At 56.7% G+C, this 22,001-nt stretch overlaps 5 protein-coding genes across 5 annotated transcripts, besides 12 other annotated features; 3 read left to right on the top strand and 2 right to left on the bottom strand.

Annotated features, from left to right (window-relative positions):
- Positions 1 to 226: 226 nt before the first annotated feature.
- Positions 227 to 266: a tandem repeat.
- Positions 267 to 469: 203 nt separating this feature from the next.
- On the bottom strand, positions 470 to 6,039 carry EKO05_0006750 (snoRNA-binding rRNA-processing protein utp10; the record flags this gene model as incomplete). Its single annotated transcript, XM_038940743.1, has 3 exons — positions 470 to 1,012; positions 1,059 to 5,442; positions 5,663 to 6,039. The coding sequence occupies 3 exons, from the start codon at positions 6,037 to 6,039 to the stop codon at positions 470 to 472; spliced, it is 5,304 nt and encodes a 1,767-aa protein (XP_038797289.1).
- Positions 4,387 to 4,416: a tandem repeat.
- Positions 5,461 to 5,525: a tandem repeat.
- Positions 5,528 to 5,608: a tandem repeat.
- Positions 5,609 to 5,649: a tandem repeat.
- A 124-nt stretch (positions 6,040 to 6,163) lies between the features above and the next one.
- Positions 6,164 to 9,689, top strand: EKO05_0006749 (uncharacterized protein; the record flags this gene model as incomplete). The annotated part of the gene is made up of 2 exons (XM_038946208.2): positions 6,164 to 6,249; positions 6,602 to 9,689. The coding sequence occupies 2 exons, from the start codon at positions 6,164 to 6,166 to the stop codon at positions 9,687 to 9,689; spliced, it is 3,174 nt and encodes a 1,057-aa protein (XP_038797288.2).
- Positions 6,507 to 6,554: a tandem repeat.
- Positions 6,658 to 6,679: a tandem repeat.
- A 1,438-nt stretch (positions 9,690 to 11,127) lies between the features above and the next one.
- EKO05_0006748 (Chitinase) lies at positions 11,128 to 12,827 on the top strand (the record flags this gene model as incomplete). Its single annotated transcript, XM_059636868.1, has 6 exons — positions 11,128 to 11,389; positions 11,443 to 11,734; positions 11,791 to 11,984; positions 12,034 to 12,386; positions 12,433 to 12,736; positions 12,805 to 12,827. The coding sequence occupies 6 exons, from the start codon at positions 11,128 to 11,130 to the stop codon at positions 12,825 to 12,827; spliced, it is 1,428 nt and encodes a 475-aa protein (XP_059492851.1).
- Positions 12,828 to 12,966: 139 nt separating this feature from the next.
- Positions 12,967 to 17,463, top strand: EKO05_0006747 (Chitinase; the record flags this gene model as incomplete). Its single annotated transcript, XM_038946207.2, has 1 exon — positions 12,967 to 17,463. The coding sequence occupies one exon, from the start codon at positions 12,967 to 12,969 to the stop codon at positions 17,461 to 17,463; it is 4,497 nt and encodes a 1,498-aa protein (XP_038797285.2).
- Positions 15,573 to 15,613: a tandem repeat.
- Positions 16,855 to 16,889: a tandem repeat.
- A 153-nt stretch (positions 17,464 to 17,616) lies between the features above and the next one.
- Positions 17,617 to 17,685: a tandem repeat.
- Positions 17,686 to 18,037: 352 nt separating this feature from the next.
- Positions 18,038 to 18,098: a dispersed repeat.
- Positions 18,099 to 18,201: 103 nt separating this feature from the next.
- Positions 18,202 to 18,237: a tandem repeat.
- Positions 18,238 to 18,862: 625 nt separating this feature from the next.
- Positions 18,863 to 20,764, bottom strand: EKO05_0006746 (uncharacterized protein; the record flags this gene model as incomplete). The annotated part of the gene is made up of 2 exons (XM_038940735.1): positions 18,863 to 19,224; positions 19,282 to 20,764. 2 exons carry the CDS (start codon positions 20,762 to 20,764, stop codon positions 18,863 to 18,865), a joined length of 1,845 nt encoding a protein of 614 aa, XP_038797284.1.
- Between the last annotated feature and the right edge of the window lie 1,237 nt (positions 20,765 to 22,001).

The raw sequence follows: 22,001 nt of genomic DNA, 5'->3' as shown, positions 1-22,001 counted from the left end.
TAATAGATAAATAAATCTACGCTGATAAACACCTACAGCAACTAACTAGCATATTTAAGATAAACACGTTACTCTAGTTTACCTTTTAGACATTCTAGTATAATAAGTAACTTATATGCAGGAGACAATTACTAGCAGGGATAATGAATGTGTAGAAGTATAACCAAACCCCCTAAACCCCACCTCTTCTAGAACAGATTAATAGATGAATAAATCAACGCCTATAAACACCTATAGCAACTACCTAACACCTAACAAACAAACACGTTACTCTAGCGTAGCTTCTAGACCATGTAGTACAGCAGGGGACTTGTATGCAGGAGACGAGTGGCAGGTAGGGATGATGTGAGAGGTAAATTTGAATTGCAATGGGACCCGAGCCAGCTTTTGTTGGATCTCTAGAAGAAACTAGGCCTGCAGATGGGCACGACAAGGGCACATTTTTAATTCATCTTGTACAAAGGACAGGTTACTGCAGCATGGCTTCGAGGTCCTCGCCTAGGATGTGCTCGACAGAGGAGATCCACCGCTGCGTCTCGCGCTCCACCATCTCGTCGTCGTCTTCCCGGAGCTCGCTGATGAAGGGCAGCATCTCTGGCAGCAGGCCCAGCCACTCTTCGCCCAGACGCTTGGTGAGGCTCTGTTCGCAGAGTACCGTCGCGAGACGCGTGTGGGCTTCTTCGTCGCGCATGTACTTGAGCAGCACGGCGTTCATCTCGCGGTGGTTGTCGAGCGAGGACGCGGATGCGGCTGCCAACTCGGTGATGGCGGGGATCACGTCGGTTGTGATGTCCTCTGCCGCTGTGATGGTCAGGAGCTTCAGTAGTGGCTTCATGATGACGCCGTAGTGTGAGGGAGATTGCCAGAAGCCGTCCTGGTCGTGCTGGAACGTCTTCTGTAGCGCTGCGAGGACGACGCCGCGGAGCTCTGAGCTTGCATCTTCGTGGACAAGCTGGTCGAGCAGCTTCGCCACGTGGTCCAGAACGTAGGCGGAGTATGTGGTTACGATGGACTGGGACGCGTTAGTCGACTCTATCATGTGATGGGTGGAGACCTACCTTGAATTTATCGAAGAAGGAGGCGAGGAATCTGTAAAAGGTAATGGCGCGCTCGGGCTTGGAGGTTACAGGTCCCTCCTGATCGACCAGCTGCACGAAGAAAGGTCGAAAGGTAGCGTCATTGAGCTTCAGCACCATTGCGACTACCGACTCGACGAGTGTGTTCTCGAGCTGCTCCATCTCCTCGTCGTCGTATTCTGCATCCTTCTGCGAGCCTATCGCTGTTCGCAGAGGGAAGCTCGACAGAATCAGGGTGAACAGGGTGGAGCTGGCCTTGATGAGCTTGGCCTTGGTCTGGCTGTCGACGGTGGAGCGAAGCAGCTCGAGGTGTTGGAGCGATGCATCAAAGCCGTGAGAGAGGGCATGTGTCCAGGTAGATTGGATGGCGGCGAACACCTCCTGCGCGCCGAGGTGCTCGGACACGCTCTGGTAGAATGCGCGGCGGCTCTCGTCGCAGGCATCCTCGAGACCAGCAGCGGCAGATCGGTGGGATAGCCGCAGCGCTGCGTCGAGGTACTCGCGCGAGAACACGTATCCCAATCGCTCGATGATGTCGGAAACAAGAGTGTAGACTGCATTGTGCAACCCGACATTCTCCTCCTCGATGGCCTTGGATAGGTAGTCGAATGCGACGGGCAGAATACATGGCAGAAGCGCGATGGCCTCGTCCTCAAGCACGTCAACGATCGAGGTCAGGCACAGCAGGGATAGAACACGGATCCTGTCGTCGCCGTGTGATAGCGAGTGGGGGCCGGCAATGGTCTGCGCCACCGAAGCGACGGCAGCGGCATCTTTCTTGCCGAATCGCTCGACTATGCTGTCGATACAGCTGACGGAGATGATCTTGGCGTCCAACGACTTGGACTGCTGCAGGACGTTTTCGACGCTAGGCAAGAACGAGACCAATGCGTGAACGGAATGGCGGTCGTTCTGCACAACGGAAGCGGCTCGCACCTGCACTGACTTGATAGCGGCGACCAGTACCTGAGCATCGGTCTTTGCGAGGAGTAGCTCGGCCGACTTGACGAGCTCGGTGGTGGGCAGGAGATCCAGGGCTCGGGCGAGGACGCGACTGCAGCATTCGTACAGCTTGGGCGACTGGGCGACCTGCTTGGAGAGCTTGATGGTGGTTTCAACGATGCTGGCGAAGATATCACGGGGCTTGCCGTTGTCAGACTTGCGTCGGAACGCTCTAGTGACATGTGCGCGAAGTCTGTCGTCAGCTGCGAGGTCCGCAAGGCACACCAAGAGGTTCTGGATAGCAGCCTCGACTTCCGCAGGCTTCTTCTCGTTCAGACCAAACAGCGTGTCAGACACCTTGGGCTTCGGCCCCGCAGCATCAGCCACGAGGTCCAGGTAGCCGTTGATGGCATCGAAGGTGTGGATGGGGTCGAAGACGAGCAGCAGCTCGGTCGAGAATCTGCGCTGGATCTTGCTGTTGTGGTATCGGTCGGCTAGAAGGGCCAGGATCGCAGACAGCGAGTCCTCGGGCCCGAGCGTGCGGGCGAGCTCGGAGAAGAGCTTGAGTCTGCGGTGCAGCGGGATGTGCTCGAACGCTGCCGTGAAGCTCAGCAGCAGATCTGAGACTCCGGTCAAGAAGTTCTTGTGCTTGGAGCGCAGCGATGCAGCCAGCTGCGGCACGACTCGCGAGATGGTCTTGTCGACGACTTGAGCCGAGTAATCATCGTGCTGGCGGAGCAGCGTTGAGCCGATGAAGGTGAAGATGGGCATCAGGTTGTGCAGGATCAGGTCAGGGACCCATGTTGCCAAGCTGGAGATGAGCAAGAGCGCGCTGTTCTGCACCTGCGGGCTGGTGGAGTGACGGATGGCGTCGATGAGCAAGTCGGCGCGAACGGCGGATTGGTATTCAGCTGCCTCTGGGTGCTCCTTCAGGGTGTTGACGATGGGTGTCAGCGCGCCCAGGATCATGCTCTGCAAGTAAACGAGCTCGGATCCAGACTGTTGCTTGAGTGGCTGCAGGTCGCCAAAGACGTTGAAGAGGTTCCTGAACAGGGCCGGGTGCTGGCCAGGGTTCGATCCTTCGATGAGTTCCAGCACCAGGGCGAGTCGTCGCAGCAGACGTTGCAGCTCATCTGTAGAGGAGACGTCCACTCGCGCCATCTCGTTGCGGCTAGTCCGTCTTCTCTTCTTCGTGGGTGGACCTTCGGGCATCTGGAGCGCACAAGGAACACTGTCAAGGAATGTGATGAGGGCGACAGAGTCAAGCTTGACGCTGCGCAGGGTTTCAAGAGCACGCTCTCGACACAGCTGGTCAAAGGGCTCGGTGCTCTCCTTGAGTGACAAGTCCAGCATGGCTTGAGCCAGTGCCAATTTCGACTCGGACTTGATCGAGGGCCACAAGGTGTTGATGTGGTCGAAAGCTGCAGCGACCAGGGCAACGCGCTCCTTGCCGAGGGATCCTGAGATGATGTCGCCGAGGACTTGCGCGCTCTTCGCTTCCTTTGCCACGAGCGCGTTGAGATGTGCTCGATCTGCATCTTCGACCTGGACCTGCTCGTCTGTGCACTTGGTGGCCACGTCTGCTGCAGGCAGTGCACACCAATGTTTGATCAGAGGAATGACAGCGTCGCTGCGAACGGCGGCCGAGTTCTTGCCGAGGAAGTTGAAGAGGGGCAGCACGTTGATCCTGACCTTCAGAAGGGGAGTGGCTGCTGCGTGGCTGCTGAGGAAGTGGAGGACCGAGGTTCGGACTGGGGCCTTGATGGTCTGCTTCGACTTTGCTGCCTGCGAACCTTCCAGCACGTCTCTTAGTCCTGGGACGACGAATTTCGAATCCATGACGCACTCTTCGAGCACGGGAGCGAGGACAGATGTGAGCAGGGTCGCGACTTCATCAGGCTTCAGCGCAGAGATGGTGCCAGGGGCTTTGCCGTACAAGTCGGAGCCCCAGGTTTTGGGTGCTTTCGAGACGGAGCGGTTCGACAGCGCAGCGACGCAGGCTGCGGCAGAGCGGCGGACAAGAGAGGACGAATCGCAAAGCGCGTGCACAAGGTAGGGGAGGATGTTTTGGAAGTCGGCAGTGGCTGGGGCGCGCTTGATGGCGGATGCAGCCGCTCGGAGGGCAGCGACTCGAGCAGGGGCCGATCGGGAGGTGGACCACGCGCGGGCCAAGAAACCAAGGTAGACGCTCGATTTGTCCACGTCCTTTTGCTGGAGCTCGGGAGAGGCCAGGAAGCGGGCGGCCTGGCGGGAAGAGACGGCCTGCTCGAAGGCAGCTGCGACAGCGCTGTACTCGGTTGAAGTCGTGGGAGCCAGAAAAGTGCTCGTCTCAAAGGCCGGGACGGATGGGGTCGATGCACCGCTAGCTGCGTGGGCGTCGGCGTCGGCGTCGGCGTCGAGCATCTCGTCGTCTTCCGAGTCGAAAGAGACTGCCTGGACACGTTCCATGGTCTGGTCGATGGAGAGGCCAAGTGAGTCTAGGTCGACGTCGTGCTCCTTGGCGGCGACCTGCAGCTGGCTGGCGAGCGCTTTGTCCTGGGCGAGCCTCGCAGCGAGCTCGAGAAGCTGGCCGTGTTCTTCCGAGCCAGGCGCGCAGTCTCGTACGGTCCGGAGCAGAGCGGACAAGACGACGTGTGTCTGTGGCGGTGCGAGGAGGTTGGACTGGACAATGTCTGTGAAGATGGCGCGCTTCTCGTCGGAGCGAGCGGCGCCACTCCAGGCGCCCAAAGCACAGCCCAGGGCCAGACGCGCGACGGAGCACTGGGCCGAGGCGGCTGCGAGGGCGGCGGACAGCTGCGGTATCCTCAAGAGGCGGCTGCTCACAGGGGTCGGCAGCTGTGCGCTCGATCGCTGCTCGGCGACGGCGGCCAAGACCAGCAGGCACTGGCCCAGCGAGTCGGCGTCGTGGGCGCGCAGCATGGCGTCCATCAGAGAGTCGAGCACCTTGTCCCCCAGCCGGGCGTTGGTGACGAGGGCGTGCACGATCAGATAGCAGGCGACGACGACCTCGGGCCCGTTGGCCAGGCGCATGGAGCTGTTGAGCACGGGGACGACGGTGAGCAGCACGTCTTCGGTCCTCTGTGCCTGGAGCTCTCTCCTGCCGGAGGAGCGGGCGTGAAAGATGCCGTGGATGGCCTGGTAGGTGACGGTGGCCCAGAAGTGGAGCAGGGCGGGCGACTCGTGGCCGGCTTCGAGGACGCGGACCATGTGGGCCTGGAAGGCGTTGAAGAAGTCGGGCGTGTTGATGGCGGTGTAGACAATCGTCTGCCGCGGCGGGTTCGTCTTGGCCTGGATGTAGGGGAAGAGGAAGCGCAGGGCGTGGCGCGGCTGGGCGGGCAGGATGGAGAGGAGGGCGGTGAAGTGCGGGGTCTGGTGGTAGGGGAGGTAAGTGAAGACGAGGGTCTCTGTGTTGTGCTCGTGGACTCTGGCGGGGGGTCAGCATGAGGGGTAGGATGGGTAGGAGGGGTAGGAGGGGTAGGAGGGGTAGGAGGGGTAGGAGGGGCAGGACGGGCGGGACAGGCAGGACGGGCGGGAGGGGTAGACAGGCAGGACGGGTAGAGGGGCAGACAGGCAGGATGAGCAGCGGGCAGGACGGGCAGACGGCCAGACGGCCAGACGGCCAGACGGCCAGCACTGGCACTCACCTGAATCGGCGGACGAGCCACTCGACCGCCTTTTGCGCCGGCTTCAGCAGCAGGCGCGGGCCGACGAGGGTGAGAAAGGCATCCAGCACCGCGCCGAGCTTCCTGTCCTCGGCCTCGGTCAGGTGCACGCGGTCCTCTTCCTTGCTCTGCTCGCTGAAGAGGCTGCTGGCGAAGTGGCGGAAGCGGGCGTCGAGCGCGCACAGCTCGCGGAACCCGTCGTGGCAGATGAGGAACACGGCCTCGAACGACTGCGACCCGGCGACCTTGGGCTCGAACAGCAGCGACTTGCCGTGCGCCGACCGCTGCGCCTTGAGGTCGAGCTGGTGGCTGCTCGAGGCGGCGATGGCCGCGAGCTGCTTCTGGAGCGTCGTCGCCATCGAGCGAGGGAGGGAGGGAGGCTTGGCGGGAAAGGGAAACAAAAACAAAAATAAAACTCTACAGGCGTGTGGACAGAGTGCGCGCGGTCCCAAGAGCCATCGGACGCAGCAAGACGGCCTGAGGATGGTCGTGGCGGCCGGTCTTGGTGGCAGCGCTGGCCTGCGGTCGCAAAGCTCCAAAAAGACTTCGGCGCTAGGCGACTTTCTACGGTGCGCTGCTGAGACCACTACCGCACCTTGACGCCTCGACACGTGCCTTTGCTTTCACCCATCCACGTCCATCCACGCCCACATCCACGCCCACATCCACGCCCACATCCACGCCCACATCCACGCCCACATCCACGTCCACCTCTCATCCCATCCCATCAACATGCGTTGGATACATGCATGTGTGTGAGCACATGTGTGTGAGTGCATGTGTGAGTGCATTCCACCTCAAGGCCATGTTCTGCTCGTCTGCGCCGTCCACCATCCCCCCTCACCTGGCACCTACCACACTCGACACCACCTCCCCACTGAGCTGATCTTGCCTTGCCTCAACACCATACGCCACCGACAGCATGAGTGCGAGCGTGCCCAGGTTCACAAGCTTTCGTCCCAAGCCCAAGCCGCTAGCACCACCACCACCACCTCCTCCGGAGAAACCTCGGGATCAAGAGAGCAAACACAAGCACCACACATCATCCAGGCACCGAGTCAAGACACCGCCGCCGCGCGCGACGCAAGACCGCAAGCCTCACGCCAATGCACAAACGTCCACGTCCAGAGCCTGCTTCAGCGACCGCCGAGGTGACGCCGACATCATCAAGTATGGCACCCTGAACCCCTACGACGTGCCCACCTATCGCCGCTGCGGCTACGGCCATGTCCTTGGCCTTTCCGGTCAAAAGATGGACCGCGAGCACTCCACCGAGAAGAACATCTGCATGACACCGCTCGTGCGCCAACGACAAACCCGATGGCTCACCGACAGACACGCCATCAAAGCGAGCAAGCGTGCACTGCGTCTCGTCAAAGTCGCCGAGGCTTCTCCTTTCGATCAAGAGGCTGCTTTCATTTCGCTCTCTGCCACCCGCAAACGAAAGCGAGTCCCCGATGCTGACTGCGAATCTGACCGAAATCTGGCTCCCGAGCTGGACTATCGTGGCATGGCCGAAAAGCTCGACCCTGACAAAGCTGATGATCCAGACACGTACTACGAGTCCGACACGGAGGCCGCCAGCGCCCACTCGGAGACCACCAAGAGGAATGCTGACCTCATCCGAGCCACCCGGGACAACCCACACGACCTCCAGGCCTGGCTAGACCTGGTCCAGCACCAGGAACCGATGATGAAGCTGGACCGTGCCGTCGAAGAACTAACAACATCCGACAAGCAAAACCTGGCTGACGTGCGCATAGCTACCTACAAAGAAGCTCTGCGCAAGGTTGGCGACAACGAAGCCAGTCAGATCGAGCTCCACACGAAGCTCTTGTCAGAAGCGCAGGCGCACTGGGACAGTGAGAAACTCGCGGCCAAATGGCAACATGTGCTCAGCAAACATCCTCGCAGTGTCGTGCTCTGGTTCGGATATCTTGACTTTGCTCAATCCACATTTACAAAGTTCAAGTACGAGGACTGTCGCCTACTTGTCCGCGAAGCCCTTGCAGCACTAGGTACACAGAGCCCGTCAAATCACTCGGCCACCCCGGAAGCTAGACTGCACTTGTTGGCGCGTCTGACTAGGATGGCCCAAGAAGCCGGCTACCAGGAGCTTGCATTGGCCATCTGGCAGGCCATCTTCGAGTTCAGTCTACTAACCCCACCCCATCTCACCGCAGACAAGCTGCAGCAGTTTGAAGAATTCTGGGAGAGTGAGGCACCCCGCATCGGCGAGCCTGGCAGCAAAGGCTGGCGGCATACATCGATCGACGATGCGGCTCCTCCCGTGTGCTCAATCACCTTGGCATCACCCGGTCCCTCAGGTCGTGTGTGGGAGGGGTTTCAAGAACGTGAAGTTGAACACATGAGCAAGCTTCGCTACCCCGGCCGCTCCACAGATGACGTCGCCGAAGAGGACCCGTTCCACGCAATCTTCTTCTCGGACCTGAAGGAATACGTCACCGCCGTACCTACGGTCCCGGCTGAGCTGCTGGTAGACGCGTTCTTGTCTTTCTGCGGATTGCCTGGCCTGGCTAGCACTACCCCTGCTGAGGCCTGGAGGGCCGATCCATTCATGCGGAACAGAGCGTCTTACTCCAACACCACAGCCGAGATGGACTCGGGAGGTCTCTTGTACCAGGATGCGCTCTCGCGGTACTCCCAATGTCCACTTGCTAGTTTCCAAATGACAAATCATCTCCTAGTCCAGCAGCCGTTCTCTCTCGACACCTCCAGGCTCAGTCCGGACTTTGTCAGGAACCTCCTAAAGCTATTGGCAACAAACCTTCCTGAACACGAGCTCATTAGCGAGTACCTCCTGGCTTTTGAGTACAAGCATTTTCCAGATGAGGTGGCCAAGACTGCAAAACAGCTGCTTAAGGAGCGACCTTCGAGTCTCCGGCTCTACAACATGTATGGGCTGATGGAAAGCCACAAGGGCAACTCCGCCAAGGCCAACCAAGTCTTTGGCGCCGCACTCAACATAAACACTGCTTCCGCAGACGGCTTGGAGCTCTTGAGTAGCTACATCTGGCAGGCTCTACTCACAGGAGATACGGGTGAGGCGCTCTGGCGAATTGTACGACACGAGGGCCAGCTCCCACACGTCCGGACGATGCAGCCCGACTCCCATCTCCTCGAGAAGACTCGCACTGCGTTGCAGGTTTCACTCGAGGACACACTCGTCAAGAAAGACTACGCATCGGCGGTACTCAACACAGCCCTCCTTGCGCTTCTCACTTATCTTTCCAGGAAGTGTGATGCGATGGCTGCCTTGGAAATACACAACAACCTCATCTCGTGGTTCGCCTCACACACGCTCTCCAGCTCAGCCCACGCGGAAGTTCACGCACAAGCCCTGGCGCGCTTACTCACCTATCACGTTACTCACACCCCGATCATGAAGCCCGCGCTTCTCCGCACAGCCCTCGAACCGCTGATTGCCACATTCCCCGACAACACGATCCTCCTGTCGACCTACGCCGCCAACGAAGCTCGGTTCACCATCGATGACCGTGTGCGCGGTAACATGCACCGCGTGCTGAACACCTCGTCTGCTGCGAGTGTCGTAACATGGGCTTTTGCAGTCCATCACGAGACCTTGAGAGGCGAGATGGCAGGCTCTACTTCACACTCTATACGTGCTCTGTACAAGCGTGCCACAGATCTCGACGCCAGCGGTGTGCACTGTCCGGCCCTTTGGAGGATGTATCTACTGTTTGAAGTTCAGCAATTGATCAAGGAGCAGACTCTGCGGCCGAACAGGAGACCGCGTCGGGACAACAAGAAGAGCAAGTGGGAGAGCCGAGTGGAAGAGGCCGAGAATAGGGTTAGAGACACCTTTTACCAGGGCTTGAAGATGTTGCCGTGGTGCAAGGACTACATTATGCTAGCATTCACCGACGCAAGGGAAGTGTTCACCGAAGAGGAGCTGTGGAGGCTGTACAGGGTGATGATGGAGAAAGAGCTGAGAGTGCACACCGAGCTTGACGAGCCGGACACTTGACCCTGGACGTGTCGTCACGCCTGTCTTTCACTGTGGCGTGCATGTACCATCACAACCTCGGGGTCACAGCATTGTCTACACGCTTTCCTAACATGTCACAACGCTCCCCGTGGATATCCATCTCCTCCCCCCAGGCACATGATACCAGCCTATACGCTGCACCCAGCTGCCACTCTCCACAAACCCAGATCATCCAACAGCCCATCACGAGCACAACACCACACAGCAGTAATCCACCACACATCACGACCCCACCACCGACCCCCCACAACTCCGCAGCGAAACCCACACCACCCTCACCCCACCATCCCCTACTTCTCCACCTGGCCCGGGTCGCGCTCCCACCACCCCTCCCGCCCCAATCCCGGTTTCCGCCCTGAGCAGTATCCCGGCCTCCTTACCTCCGCCACCTCTGCACGGCTGCCGGGCGCCCATTTCCCCAACCGCTCGTCCTCGTCCTCGGACACGCAGAGTGCGAATTGCGTCCCACTGCGCGCCGAGAGACAGAGGGTTAGGCAATACTGGCTGGGGGTAGACAGTGTTAGGGGTATGCGCCTTATAATATTATAACAGGAAGTATTAGTTAGGGAAGAGATAAAAGGCTAGCTTAGGTTAGGTTAGAGGAATTTATAGGTGTAGGGAAGAGATATATAACAATTACCTCTACTACCTCTATATAGCTACTAGGCGCCTATTTCCCTAACTACTTGTCCTTGTCCTTAGACACGTAGAGTGCAAATTACGTCCTACTGCGCGCTAAGAGACAGAGGGGTTAGGTAATACTAGCTAGGGGTAGATAGTGTTAGGGGTATGCGCCTTGTGGCGTTATAACAGGGGGTAAAAGGTTAGGTTAGGTTAGGTTAGAGGGATTTGTGGGTGCAGGGAAGAGATGTATAACAATCTGTGATGGAGTTAATACTGTCCTAGATCTAAAGGGGTTAAATGTATAATTAACTTATCCTGCTCTGTAGTACTATAACTAATCCTGCTCTGTAGTACTGTAACTTTAGACAGCAATACTAAGATATAAGGATCTGTAATAGAGTTAATACAGTGCTAGATCTAAAGGGGTTAAATATATAATTAACTTATCCTGCTCTGTAGTACTATAACTTTAGACGGCAATGCTGATGCATGTTTATGGATTACGGAACTTTCATGACATGAGAGTGTGTCTAGAGATCTTCCGGCAGGAATACTGGTTTCGTCATCAGGGTGCAGGTGAAGGTACCTCCACCTTGAACCCTCCAGCTACCTCACCTTCACTTCACTCCAAGCCCCACTCCCACACGCTCGTACCCATACAAGATCTCCTCCCGTCTCGCTCAGCTTCTCTTCCTCACCACCAGCTGCTGCGACTGACACAACTCGCATCAGCCACATCTTCTACAACCTCCTTCTACAACCTCCCCTTCTCACGACAGCGCATGTGCACACCATGCGGCTGTCTCCCCCCACCCTCGCCTTGCTAGGGCTGATCGCCATCAACGGTCACGCCTACCACCCCGGCGACTCCAACATCACCTTCTACGGCGCACCACGCGCATCTCTCGATGGCGTTCTCCCCGTGCTCAGCATCGAGGAAGACTACATCCGCAGCCAGACTGACCACTTCTCCAACAAGGCCTTTGGCGCGGCTGGTGAGCTTCAGTGTAGCGCCTCCAGCCCTTGCGTCGACGGTAGCTGCTGCAACTCCCAAGGTATGCGCAGACTTTGTATTACGACACGACGGTGCTTCACTGACAGCGATCAGGACAATGTGGATTCCGCGACGAGCACTGCAAGGACAACTGCGTCGCCAACTGCGGTGCCACGGCGCCGTGTGGCCAGAACAGCAAGGAAGGCAAGCAGAAGTGCCCGCTGAATGTCTGCTGCTCTTACTTTGGTTTCTGCGGCGCTACCGACTCGTTCTGTCGTGATACTACGGATGCTGGCCAGAGCACGCCGTGTCAGACGCAGTTCGGCAAGTGTGGCTCCATCTCCCCGCCGTCGTGCGGTGCTGGTAGTGGCACTGCTTTGCGTAGGGTTGCTTACTACGAGGGCTGGTGAGTTGAATCTTTTGGCTACTGCTGTTGATGTGGTCGAGGCTAATACGGGTCAGGAACACTCGACGTCGGCCTTGTGATAAGGTCTTTCCGCAGAACATGGATACGACTGGCTTGACGCATCTGATCTTCTCGTTTGCTACTATCGATCCTTCCACCTTCGGCGTTGGTCCTATGCACCCTGATGATGAGAAACTCTATGAAGATTTTTTCAACCTGGAAGATGGCTCGCAGAAGTGGATTGGCATTGGTGAGTCAACAAACGCTGACCGTTCCAGCGGAGTACTAACATGCCACAGGTGGCTGGGAATTTTCTGATACCGGTGCAACGCGTTACACATGGTCTCAGATGGCGAGCACCAAGACCAATCGCGCGGCGTTCATCTCCTCACTGCAGCAGTTCCTGGAGAAGTGGAGCTTTCGAGGCGTCGACATCGACTGGGAGTGGCCTGGCGCTGAGAGCCGCGGCGGGAACCCTGCCATCGACATGCGCAACCAGATCGATCTGATGATCGAACTCCGTCAAGCTCTCGGTTCTCGTGGTCTTTCCCTTGTCCTGCCGGCCCAGTACGAGTATCTGAAACACCTTGACCCCAAGGCGCTTGAGGCTCAAGTCGACCATTTCAACGTTCTGTCGTATGATCTCCACGGTGTAAGTTTCCATCATCCTCAACACGGCAAACGCTAACACGCCACAGCCCTGGGACGCCACAGTCCCCGGCGAAGGCGCGCTCATCAAGCCGCACACCGACTTGAAAGAAATCGACACCGCGCTCAACCTCTTCTGGTTCAACGACGTCAACCCCGCAAAGATCAACCTCGGCGTCGCAAACTACGGTCGCGGCTACACTGTCGCCGACCCCAGCTGCTCGAGGTACGGGTGTGCATGGACTGGCCCTTCCAAGGCTGGCGAATGCACGCAGCTCGAGGGCGTCCTGTCCCAATGCGAGATCCAGCGCCTCATCCGCGCGAAGAATCTGAATCCCCAGATCATCGCTGGCGGTGCGGGAGTCAAGCAGATCTCCTTCGATGGGCAGTGGGTTGGCTACGATGACAGCGAGACTCTGGAGCTCAAGATTGGACTGGCAAATGACCGCTGTCTTGGTGGTACTGCACTTTGGGCTATCGATTATGCTTCTTGCGGTGGTGGGCCGGGTGGACCTGGTGCGCCGCTGGTGAGCTCTCCGGTGCTGGCTTCGTCTGCGTCGGGTGGCTCTGGGGCTCCTTCGAGCATGGCTCCTAGTGCACCAGCAACATCACCTGAGCCAGCAACATCCCCTGGACTGGCTGCATCTTCCACATCGCCTCCTGTGTCTGGATCCTCAGCGGCATCTTCGGTATCGCCTCCAGCGCAGTCGTCTTGGGAGGCATCCTCTGCACTTTCTTCGACACCTGGTCTCACGTCTGCCACCAAGACCGAGACTGAATCTTCTGCGATGGAGTCCTCAATGATCTCGACGACTGCTGGTTCATCTGGTTTTTCAGTGCCCGCACAATCACCTCCAGATGCTTCCACTTCTACTTCGATCTCTGCCACCACAAGCGAGACCGAGTCTTCTGCAGTTTCGTCAACTTCTGGCCCTGTTGTGCCATCTTCTGGGTCGTCTGGTTCAGAATCGTTGACTTCAGTGTCTTCAGCATCAGCATCGTTGCCATCGCAGTTTTGGTCGTCGTCACCAGATGCATCTCCAAGCTCAGTTGCGACAAGCTCGGGAACACGAACCGCATCAACATCGCAGCTCGAGTCTACAACGTCACCTGTTGTCACAGTTACGTCAAGTGGTTCGTGGCAGTCATGGCAGACTTCTGCAGCTACAACTGTTGTTTCCTCCGCTTCGAGCTCAGCGTCCCAGTCACCGAGCATGACCGCATCGCAGGATAGTTCAACCGTTAGCCTGTCGTCGTCGTCATCGATGGGTAGCTCTGCTTGGACTGATTCGACCAAATCAAGTTCTGTGTTTGTCTCCTTGGACTCCTCGTCTGCTGCCGGCTCCTCTTCGCAGACGACTGCAGAGAGGACGTCAGATTCCCAGACCTCAAGTGTGACAACATCGAACTCGGGTATCTCAACGTCAGCAGTCTCATCTGGGGCGCCAAGCACGACTGGTATTTCTTCGTCCTGGATCTCTGCCTCTACAATTACGACTGGTACAACTTCCGGCTGGAGCTCGGGCTCCGTCAATCCATCTCCGAGCACTGGAACGTCTTCCGAGCAATCTTCTGTCGCAGTCTCCTCAGGTGCACGGTCTTCTCAGAGCTTGAGCGTCACGACAGCGACGGCCACGTCGTGGGTCTCGTCACTGTCTCAAGCTACAACAACCACAACTCGCGATTCCTCACAGTCTACTGGGCAATCTTCTGGAACAGCTACTGGGAGCGCTTCTTCGTCTCAAGACTCGAACAACGTTGTGACCTCGGGTACACCATCAGCCTCCTCGGCATTAGGAACTTCCAGCACTGCAGCAACGTCAGGTGCATCATCGGCTTCTGATCGATCATCCAGCAACGCAGCTACATCAGACGTCTTGTCTTGGGCATCCACTACTGTTGTTTCGAGATCTGCCAGCGATCCCACGACTTCGAACCCAGCCCAGACTTCTTCGCCGTCTTCGCAATCCTCCGGGCCACCAACCATGATCATTTCTAACCCGACAGCCTCTACGTCGAATGCCGCCGGCACTCGGAGCGGAGGTGGTGGTTCGATTGCTACAAAGTCTTCAGGCCAAGGCTTTACTTTCACAGCCACTCCCACATCTAGCGGTATCGCCTCACCGATGCCAACAGGCATGTTGCGCGAAATCTGTCCGAAGTGCTCTGGGGCTACATGGTGCAGCCCGTTGGAAAGCTTATATGTGAACAAGCTGCCAGTGTTTCCTCCCGCAGAATGCCTTGACAATGAGTGGTGCACAAAGTGCTGGCCGAAGCCGCCAGAGTTCAACATGGAGATTTGCCCACTGGAGTGCTGGCTCTTGGACTGGTGCAGGCCACTCTGCAGACCCGTTGACAAACTTCCAATCGAGCCTCCAGAGAAGGGCCTGAAGCTCCCTTGGTTTCTCACCTGGTGGTGGAAGTTGCCAGTGAAGGACTGCGTGCCAAACGATTGCAAGGCTGAGTGTTTCGCATGGTACGGTCTCAGCCTTGCGATCTTCAAGCGCCCTATCTGTCCATGCGTTCCTCGAACTTGCACCAAGGGTGAAGACAAAGAGAACAAGGACAAGAAGAAGTGCAAGCTTTTCGGATGTGGCTGCGGGTGGATGGGTCTTCCCCTCGGTCCTGGCTGTGTCGATATCCAGGTCGACTTCCCTAAGATTTTCCCATTCGGAGTCTTTGGTCAGAACCCTTGCAAGTGGTTTGGCGGTTGTAAGCCCGGTCCTGGTCCGAAACCTGGCCCCCCGCCTGAAGACGACAACCCGAACGACGACGACTTTGGCGACGAAGGCTGTGGTCCATTCGGTTGCAGGGGCTATTGCTACGTCGAAGGAGGCTGCGAACCGTGCCCACGCGAGATCTGCGGCGGCCCCAAGTGCACCAAACCTGGAGGCTGTGGACCGAAGACCGGACCCGACCCCATGCCAGAGCCAACGCGGAAGAGCAAGTGCGAGGAAGACCAGAAGACCACGGTCACTGAGCGCATCGTCTCTTGCTTTGTCGATCTGAAGGTGGAGCCAACGACCATCATGTCAATCAACTACACCCTGACAGAGACTCTCACGTCGGCATGTCTATCCTTCGAAGCAACGTACACCGGCTGCGGCATTCTAGGCACGACAACGACAACCACCGTCTCCAGCTTCACGAGCACCAGCAGTGAAGCACCAGCGTGCACACGCGCCCCGCTCGACCTCGACAACGACGAAGGCGACAACGCACAGCCGACGAAAACAACAGATGGCCCATCGTGCACGCGCGCTCCACTCATGCTGGATGATGACGAAGGCGATAACGAGCAGCCAAAGTCTTCGGAAGCTCCTGCCTGCACACGTGCTCCGCTGTCGCTTGACGACGATGAAGGTAACAACGAGATGCCGGCTGATATGTCGTCGAGCTTGTCGGTGTCGCGATCGCCGACGCCGTCGGCTAACTCTTCGAGCATTGCGTTGTCGTCGACCGCCAACTCTTCAAGTATCGCGTCCTCGACCATGTCCATGACTTCATCAATGTCCCCCAACTCGTCGTCCTCTTCAACCTCGCGAGTACTTCCACCGTCAACCTTGAGCATGCCCACGACTACTCCTCCATGGGGGTCCGGCATACCATCAGGCACCCCTACCCCGGGTAACTGTGGCGGCTGCAAGTCGTATTTCGACGTAATCGCGAACGGGAAGTGTAGGCCAGATGGCTCCGACGCCGAAGCGTGCGCTAAGTGGAGTCTTGCTGAATTGTGCTTTGGTAATCGGAGCCCTGACTACTGCAAGACGGGCCCCTGCAAGCACTCTGCCTGTCCCAAGGAAAACCTTGGCGACTACTCAAAGGCAAACCCCGCGTCCCCTTTCACCACTGTCTTGTCGCTGTCCAGCACCACAGTCTCGGTCACTGCTACTCCGTCTAAGACGACGGTGAGTCTGTCGGCCTCAGCCACGCCAACATGCAAGTCCGGCGGCAGTATCTCGCCACACGGCAAGTGGACTGCATACTGGGAGCAGGTGAACTACGGCGACCAGTATTCGGATTTCACGTGGACCCTGTGGGACGAGAACGGCTGCGAGGCGGGCAAGGGCTCGGCCAACAACCGACAGCTCTTGGGTGCGGATATCGTGACGGACATTGGAGCGCAAGGTCGCCCTCAGGAGCAGAAGATGGGTTACATGTTGCACGCCAACACCACAGACTCCACCGCCGAGTCTCGTTCGGAGATCCAGTTCACCATCTCGAAGCCTCCCGCTGGCTGCACGGAGTTCTGCTGGGTGAAATGGAAGATCACCAACGGAATTGCTTCAAAGCCCTGGGAGATCACCGACGACTGTGCACAGCAGTGCGGCATGCGCAAGCTCACCCCAACAGACGTCGGCTGCGACGACGGCATCAACAAGTTCCAGACGGCCGACGATGACAGTCTCAACAAGCGCGGAGGCTACTGCTGGTGGCGCATGCCCTTTGAGCCCGCCAACGACGACCCTGTCCCGCCTCCACCACCACCTCCACCACCTTCACCACCCATCACGCGAGAGAGCATCTGGCGCCTCGAGATCCGTCAGCAGATGGAGCACGAGAAGTCGGAAGTCGAATGGACGCTCTACGACCCCAACAAGAACCACGCCGGCTCCGGCCTGGCCGACACCTCATCCGGCGACGTCGTGAAGACCATAATCGAAACCCAAGGCCGCGACGAGCACCCCGAAGACAAGCTGAAATACAAAATGCAGCTCACCGTGTCCCACCCGCGCAACAAGGACAAATCAACCGTCAAAATCGCCTACGCCGACGTCGGCAAGCTCCCCGGCTGCAAATACGGCACGAAAACCGGCCACGTCCCGTCATGCAACCCTTCGTACGAGACGGAGACGGATGACGAGGCAAACGTCGCTATCCTCATGGACTGCTACACAAAGTACTACGGCACCGAGTGGGCCTGCGATCGCCACCTCGTCTCCTCCACTCAGATGAGCTGCGATCCTATTCCCCACGCTTTCCGCCCCAAGAACGCTGGCTTCGAGCGCAGCTTCGCTTGCTGGTGGCCTCATGACTTTGCGCCCTCGCCTGGCTCCGGTGGCGGACGCGCACTTTGGTAGTGCCGCCGCGCTCGGCATCGACGATGCTGTGAATCCGAGCTGCGCGCATCGAACAGAGGGATAGGATGAGATGAGATGGACGGATTGGCTTAGTGGCGATGGACGGATTGGCTTGGTGGCGATGGACGCGCTGGGTCTTTTCACTTGTAGTCTTGTGTGTGTGTGTGTGTGTGTGTGTGTGTGTGTGTGTGTGTGTGTGTGTGTGTGTGTGTGTGTGTGTGTTTGTATTTCATGCCAGGGCAAGAATGTGTACACTACCTAGATAAACACTACTAGCTTTTTAAACCTACCCTACACCCTAACATCTCGTCTATACAGATTCTACTCTCTATTTCTGTAAAGCACCGGTCCTTCAAAAGGTTCTTGCCCTGACTCATACCCGACTCATATCCGACTCAGTGCCTCTACATCCCGTTTCCGTCCCGCATCCTGGTCAGCACTACCTAACCTTCTCTGTACTTAAAGGTATAAAGGCACAAGAAGAATTAGTTATAGATAGTTGGTTTTTCAGTATCCTTTGTACAAGACCTATAGGAATAGAAGATTCCCTGTGCTACCTATCCTAGTGCTCCTATACACCTCGTTGTAAATACCTACACCCTCTAGAGCCTTCTATTATCCTGCGTTGTTACATTTCCCTTACTCTTTGTATGTGTTAGTAATAGCTAAGTCTTCTCTTCGATATAGAGACTATTCTTTATTTCTTAGTCTTTATATTTGTTAGTTATAGCTATACAGATATATATATAGCTATATATATATATATATATATATTACACTAGAGAAATATACACTACCTTACACTACTAGCTCTTTAAGCCTACCTAGCACCCCAGCACCTCAACATCTCTCAAACACAAACAACACTCCCTACATCAGCCCGCTCTAACTAAGTCTTTATAAGGAAAAGCTTAAACCCTGCTCCTCTACACTGCACAGCTAACGTCCACTCCTGCCTAGGATTCTTATATTATTAGGTATATAGGCAGTCTAGTCTGTACAGTACACACTTAGCTTCCTAGCATCTAGGTAGGTAGATAGGCTTTAGGTCCTAGACCTAGCACTCTAACACCTTTTAAATATAAACAACACTCTCTATATTAGCCTGCTCTAACTAAGTCTTTATAAGGAAAGGTATAAACTCTGCTCCTCTACACTACACCGGTAACGTCCACTTCTGCCTAGGATTCTTATATTCTTAGAGATATAGGCAGTCCGGTCTGTATAGTACACACTTGGCTCCCTTGGTTCCTGGGCGGACGTTGAGTTCGGAGAGGGTGGAGGGGTTCATGGGGGGGTTTATAGGGGGTCAATGGGATTGTGTTGTTATAAACCATGAGTGTTGTATTTCCATAGTTTTCTGATTTTTCAATCCTGCGATCTCAACGACAGCGCCTGTCTACTTCCCCGTCATGCTCGCTGCCTCGGCCCCAAACCGCGTCATCCCCCGCAGCAGATCCCCCCACGTGTAAAATGCAAACAGACACGGTATGAACACCAGCGCCAGAAAGCCTGGCACGCTGCTCGCCCAGTGGATGCCCAGCCTCGCATACATGTCCGCTGTGAACAGTGGGAATACAGCGCCTGCGACGCTGCGCAGCACCGTGCTGGCTGCGAGTGCCGATGCCGCGTACCCAAGATATGCGTCGACGATGTAGTTCGTGAGTGACATGTAGAGCAGCACCATGCCGAAGCCAAAGAGAGTACCGGCGGAGACGCAGATCATGAAGGGGAGCTCCGGGGCGTTTGTCCATGCGAACCCTGTGCGTGTTAGAATCGAGGTGGTGGGACTAGAAACGTAAGGTGAGGAAGACCTACAGAATAATCCGATGGGGAGTGCCGCAGCACCGAGCATGGCAGGTGGTAGTCTGGCCTCGGGCGGCGCGGCGCCGTCGTACTTTGCAACCACCTTGGCGTATCGCTTCTGATCGACCAGCGCGACGTAGACGAGTGAAATCAAGATGCCGACGATGATGGCTACGAATGGCAGCGAAGCAATACCCTGCGGCCAGCCGCGCACTTGCTGGAATACGATGGGATACGCAGCGAAGAGGAGGAAAAGCGTACCGTGCACGACAGAGAGGAAGAGCGAGAGGAGCGTGACGATGGGCTCGTAGATCAGCATGATCCAGGGTCGGAGCGCACCGACGCGGAGCTGTTGTGCGATAGGCTTGGGTGCCATACCGGCGACCTGATGTTGTCTGCCCGTCTCGACCGTGAGTTTTCTTGCGCGGCGTTGCAGGAGGACAGGCGCGTACGTCTCGGGAAACGTGAGCGTCAGAATGACCCAGGTCGGCCCCGATGCAGCAGTGATCAATACAGCAATCGCGCGCCAGCCGTACGCCTTGACGAGGAACCCACAGACAATAGGTCCGAGGTTCTGCCCTACAAGGCCGGCGAGTGTGAAGATGGACATCACGAGCCCACGGTCTTGCGCATTGAACATGTCAGCCACCACAGCGGGGGCGACGGCTTGCGTGAAGGACCCGGCGAGGCCGCCGAAGAAACGCAGGACGATGACGACCGTCATGGAGGAGGAGAAGCCAACGGCGCCGCTGAAGGCGACGAAGGAACCAAACGTCATTACGTAGAGGTCGCGGCGGCCGTAGACCTCACTAAGGGGGGAGAGAATGAGGGCACCAACTGCGAAACCGAGCACAAAGGTTGAAGTTGTGAGAAGGGCGGTAGTTTGGGAAACAGCGAACTCTGTCTTGAGTTGTTGCGTGCCTTGGGAAAACCCTGACGATGCGATCGACACCATGAAGCAAGCAAATGCGAGCATCATCGCGTTGAACCATCTACGTCCTGTGTCAAAATTGAGAGGGTTCTCCGGGTCGTTTTCTTCCCAATCAACCGCATACGGCTCCTTCTTGGCGTTTTCCTTGATATCCTCAATGTCCAGCTCGCCACTCCATCGGTCCGATGCTCGTGACTGCCATGATGGGCGCCTCTCCACATCAAACTCGCCAGACCAAACACGCTCTTTGTCATCCGACCCTGCAACGGGTGCAAGCCATGTTTCCCTCTGTGCCGTCCATCCAACCCATGCGGAGTGTCGATTCCGGGCTTGCAGTGGTGGTGGGAACAGCGACGAGTCAACCATAACACTCATTCTCGCCGCACGACCTTCAATGTCAAACACGCTGGTATTTCGCTGGTTCGTCTCGGTAGCAGAGCCATAGAGCAACGGCCAAGGCGTGCTGATACGAATGCCATCTCCATTGGCGAAAGGCCATATCGTCCGGCGACGACTACTTTCGGGGTCTTGGGATCGCGAGACACGGTAGGAAGGTCGATACATGTTTTCGGATCTTGCGGGAACCTGCTTTTCCTCGCATTGAATAACTAAGCGTGCACAGCACTCGAGAAGTAGAATATAGCCCGAACCAGCGGCACCGTGAAAGAAGATCAGAACAAAGGACTGGGAAGCAGAAGAAGAGAACGAATTCCAGGTTGAGATGATGCCAATGACCCTGCATCAGGATACTTGATGTGCATCTTGATAAGGAGGGACAATACGGCCGTCGTATGTGCAAAAGCGAGCCTGAAACAGGCATGGGCCTGCTGTATACGTGGACAGCGAGATTGACGTAAGGTGGTGGACTCTCAAGTGGCCCCAGCCGTTTGGCGTAGATAGTGGAAAGCCTTCATGCAGCCTTGTCAGGCTGTGGATGTCCGCCATGCGAAGAGGTGCCTATGACTGGGGTACCTGGCGTTCGAGTCGTTAAGATCGAAAACTGCTGTAGATTGGGTGTCCGTGCTCGCTTTTCAGTGCGGCTCTGCAAAGGCCTCGAACTTGGCGTCTGTGGTGCAGTCATTTTATTTCTTGGGTGGTAGCTGAGAATCTGTTTGGACAGCATTGATCCTAACCAAGCACTTCGCTGGGCAAAACGTTAGCAGTGATATTGGTACGTATTTGACAGCAGGTTTTCATGGCAAAATCGTCTTGCCCTCATGTCCATTAGCACCGCGAAACGAGGAAACAAGATGAGAAACACTCTGAAGCAGCTGCAGCGGCATAAAGATTCTGGCGCTGTCATGACAAGACCATGAGGGTAAGGGTACGCAGCATGTGCACGAGGACAACGGCCGCTAGTATAGTGTTAGCGTCGCTGTCAGGTCGCAGAACTCGAAAAAGGCAACAGCGTGCACTGTGCGTTGACAGATGTCGGAATAGAGTTTCAGCGGCGAGTCTTAGAAGCCGCACATGTGGAGCTAACGTGCACAAGGCCGCGTGGCGAAGGGAGTCAAGTATAACAAGCGCACGTTATCACGGCTGTCGCAGCATAGGTTGGTCTTTTTCGTACAAGTCGTAGGACGTGGGGGTACTTAAGATCGAAGACGCTGCATATTCGTGGGTCGCACCTACTCTGTCCGATGCCTGATGGCGAAACTTCCTCGTAGCAGACACTGAAACCAAGTTTCGCGTAGAACACAGGATTGATGTTCGATTGTGCGAGGTCCCCGAGCTCTGCGGTAGTCGCCTTGACAAGTCGTCTCTTTTAGCATGAGAGAAACCTGGACGTTCCTGCTTTACG

The sequence above is a fragment of the Ascochyta rabiei genome, chromosome 11, assembly GCF_004011695.2.
Source record: "Ascochyta rabiei chromosome 11, complete sequence".
NCBI classification, from domain to species: Eukaryota; Fungi; Ascomycota; class Dothideomycetes; order Pleosporales; family Didymellaceae; genus Ascochyta; species Ascochyta rabiei.
The sequence above is the reverse complement of the archived record's forward strand: the minus strand, read 5'-3'. Positions and strand labels throughout refer to the sequence as shown.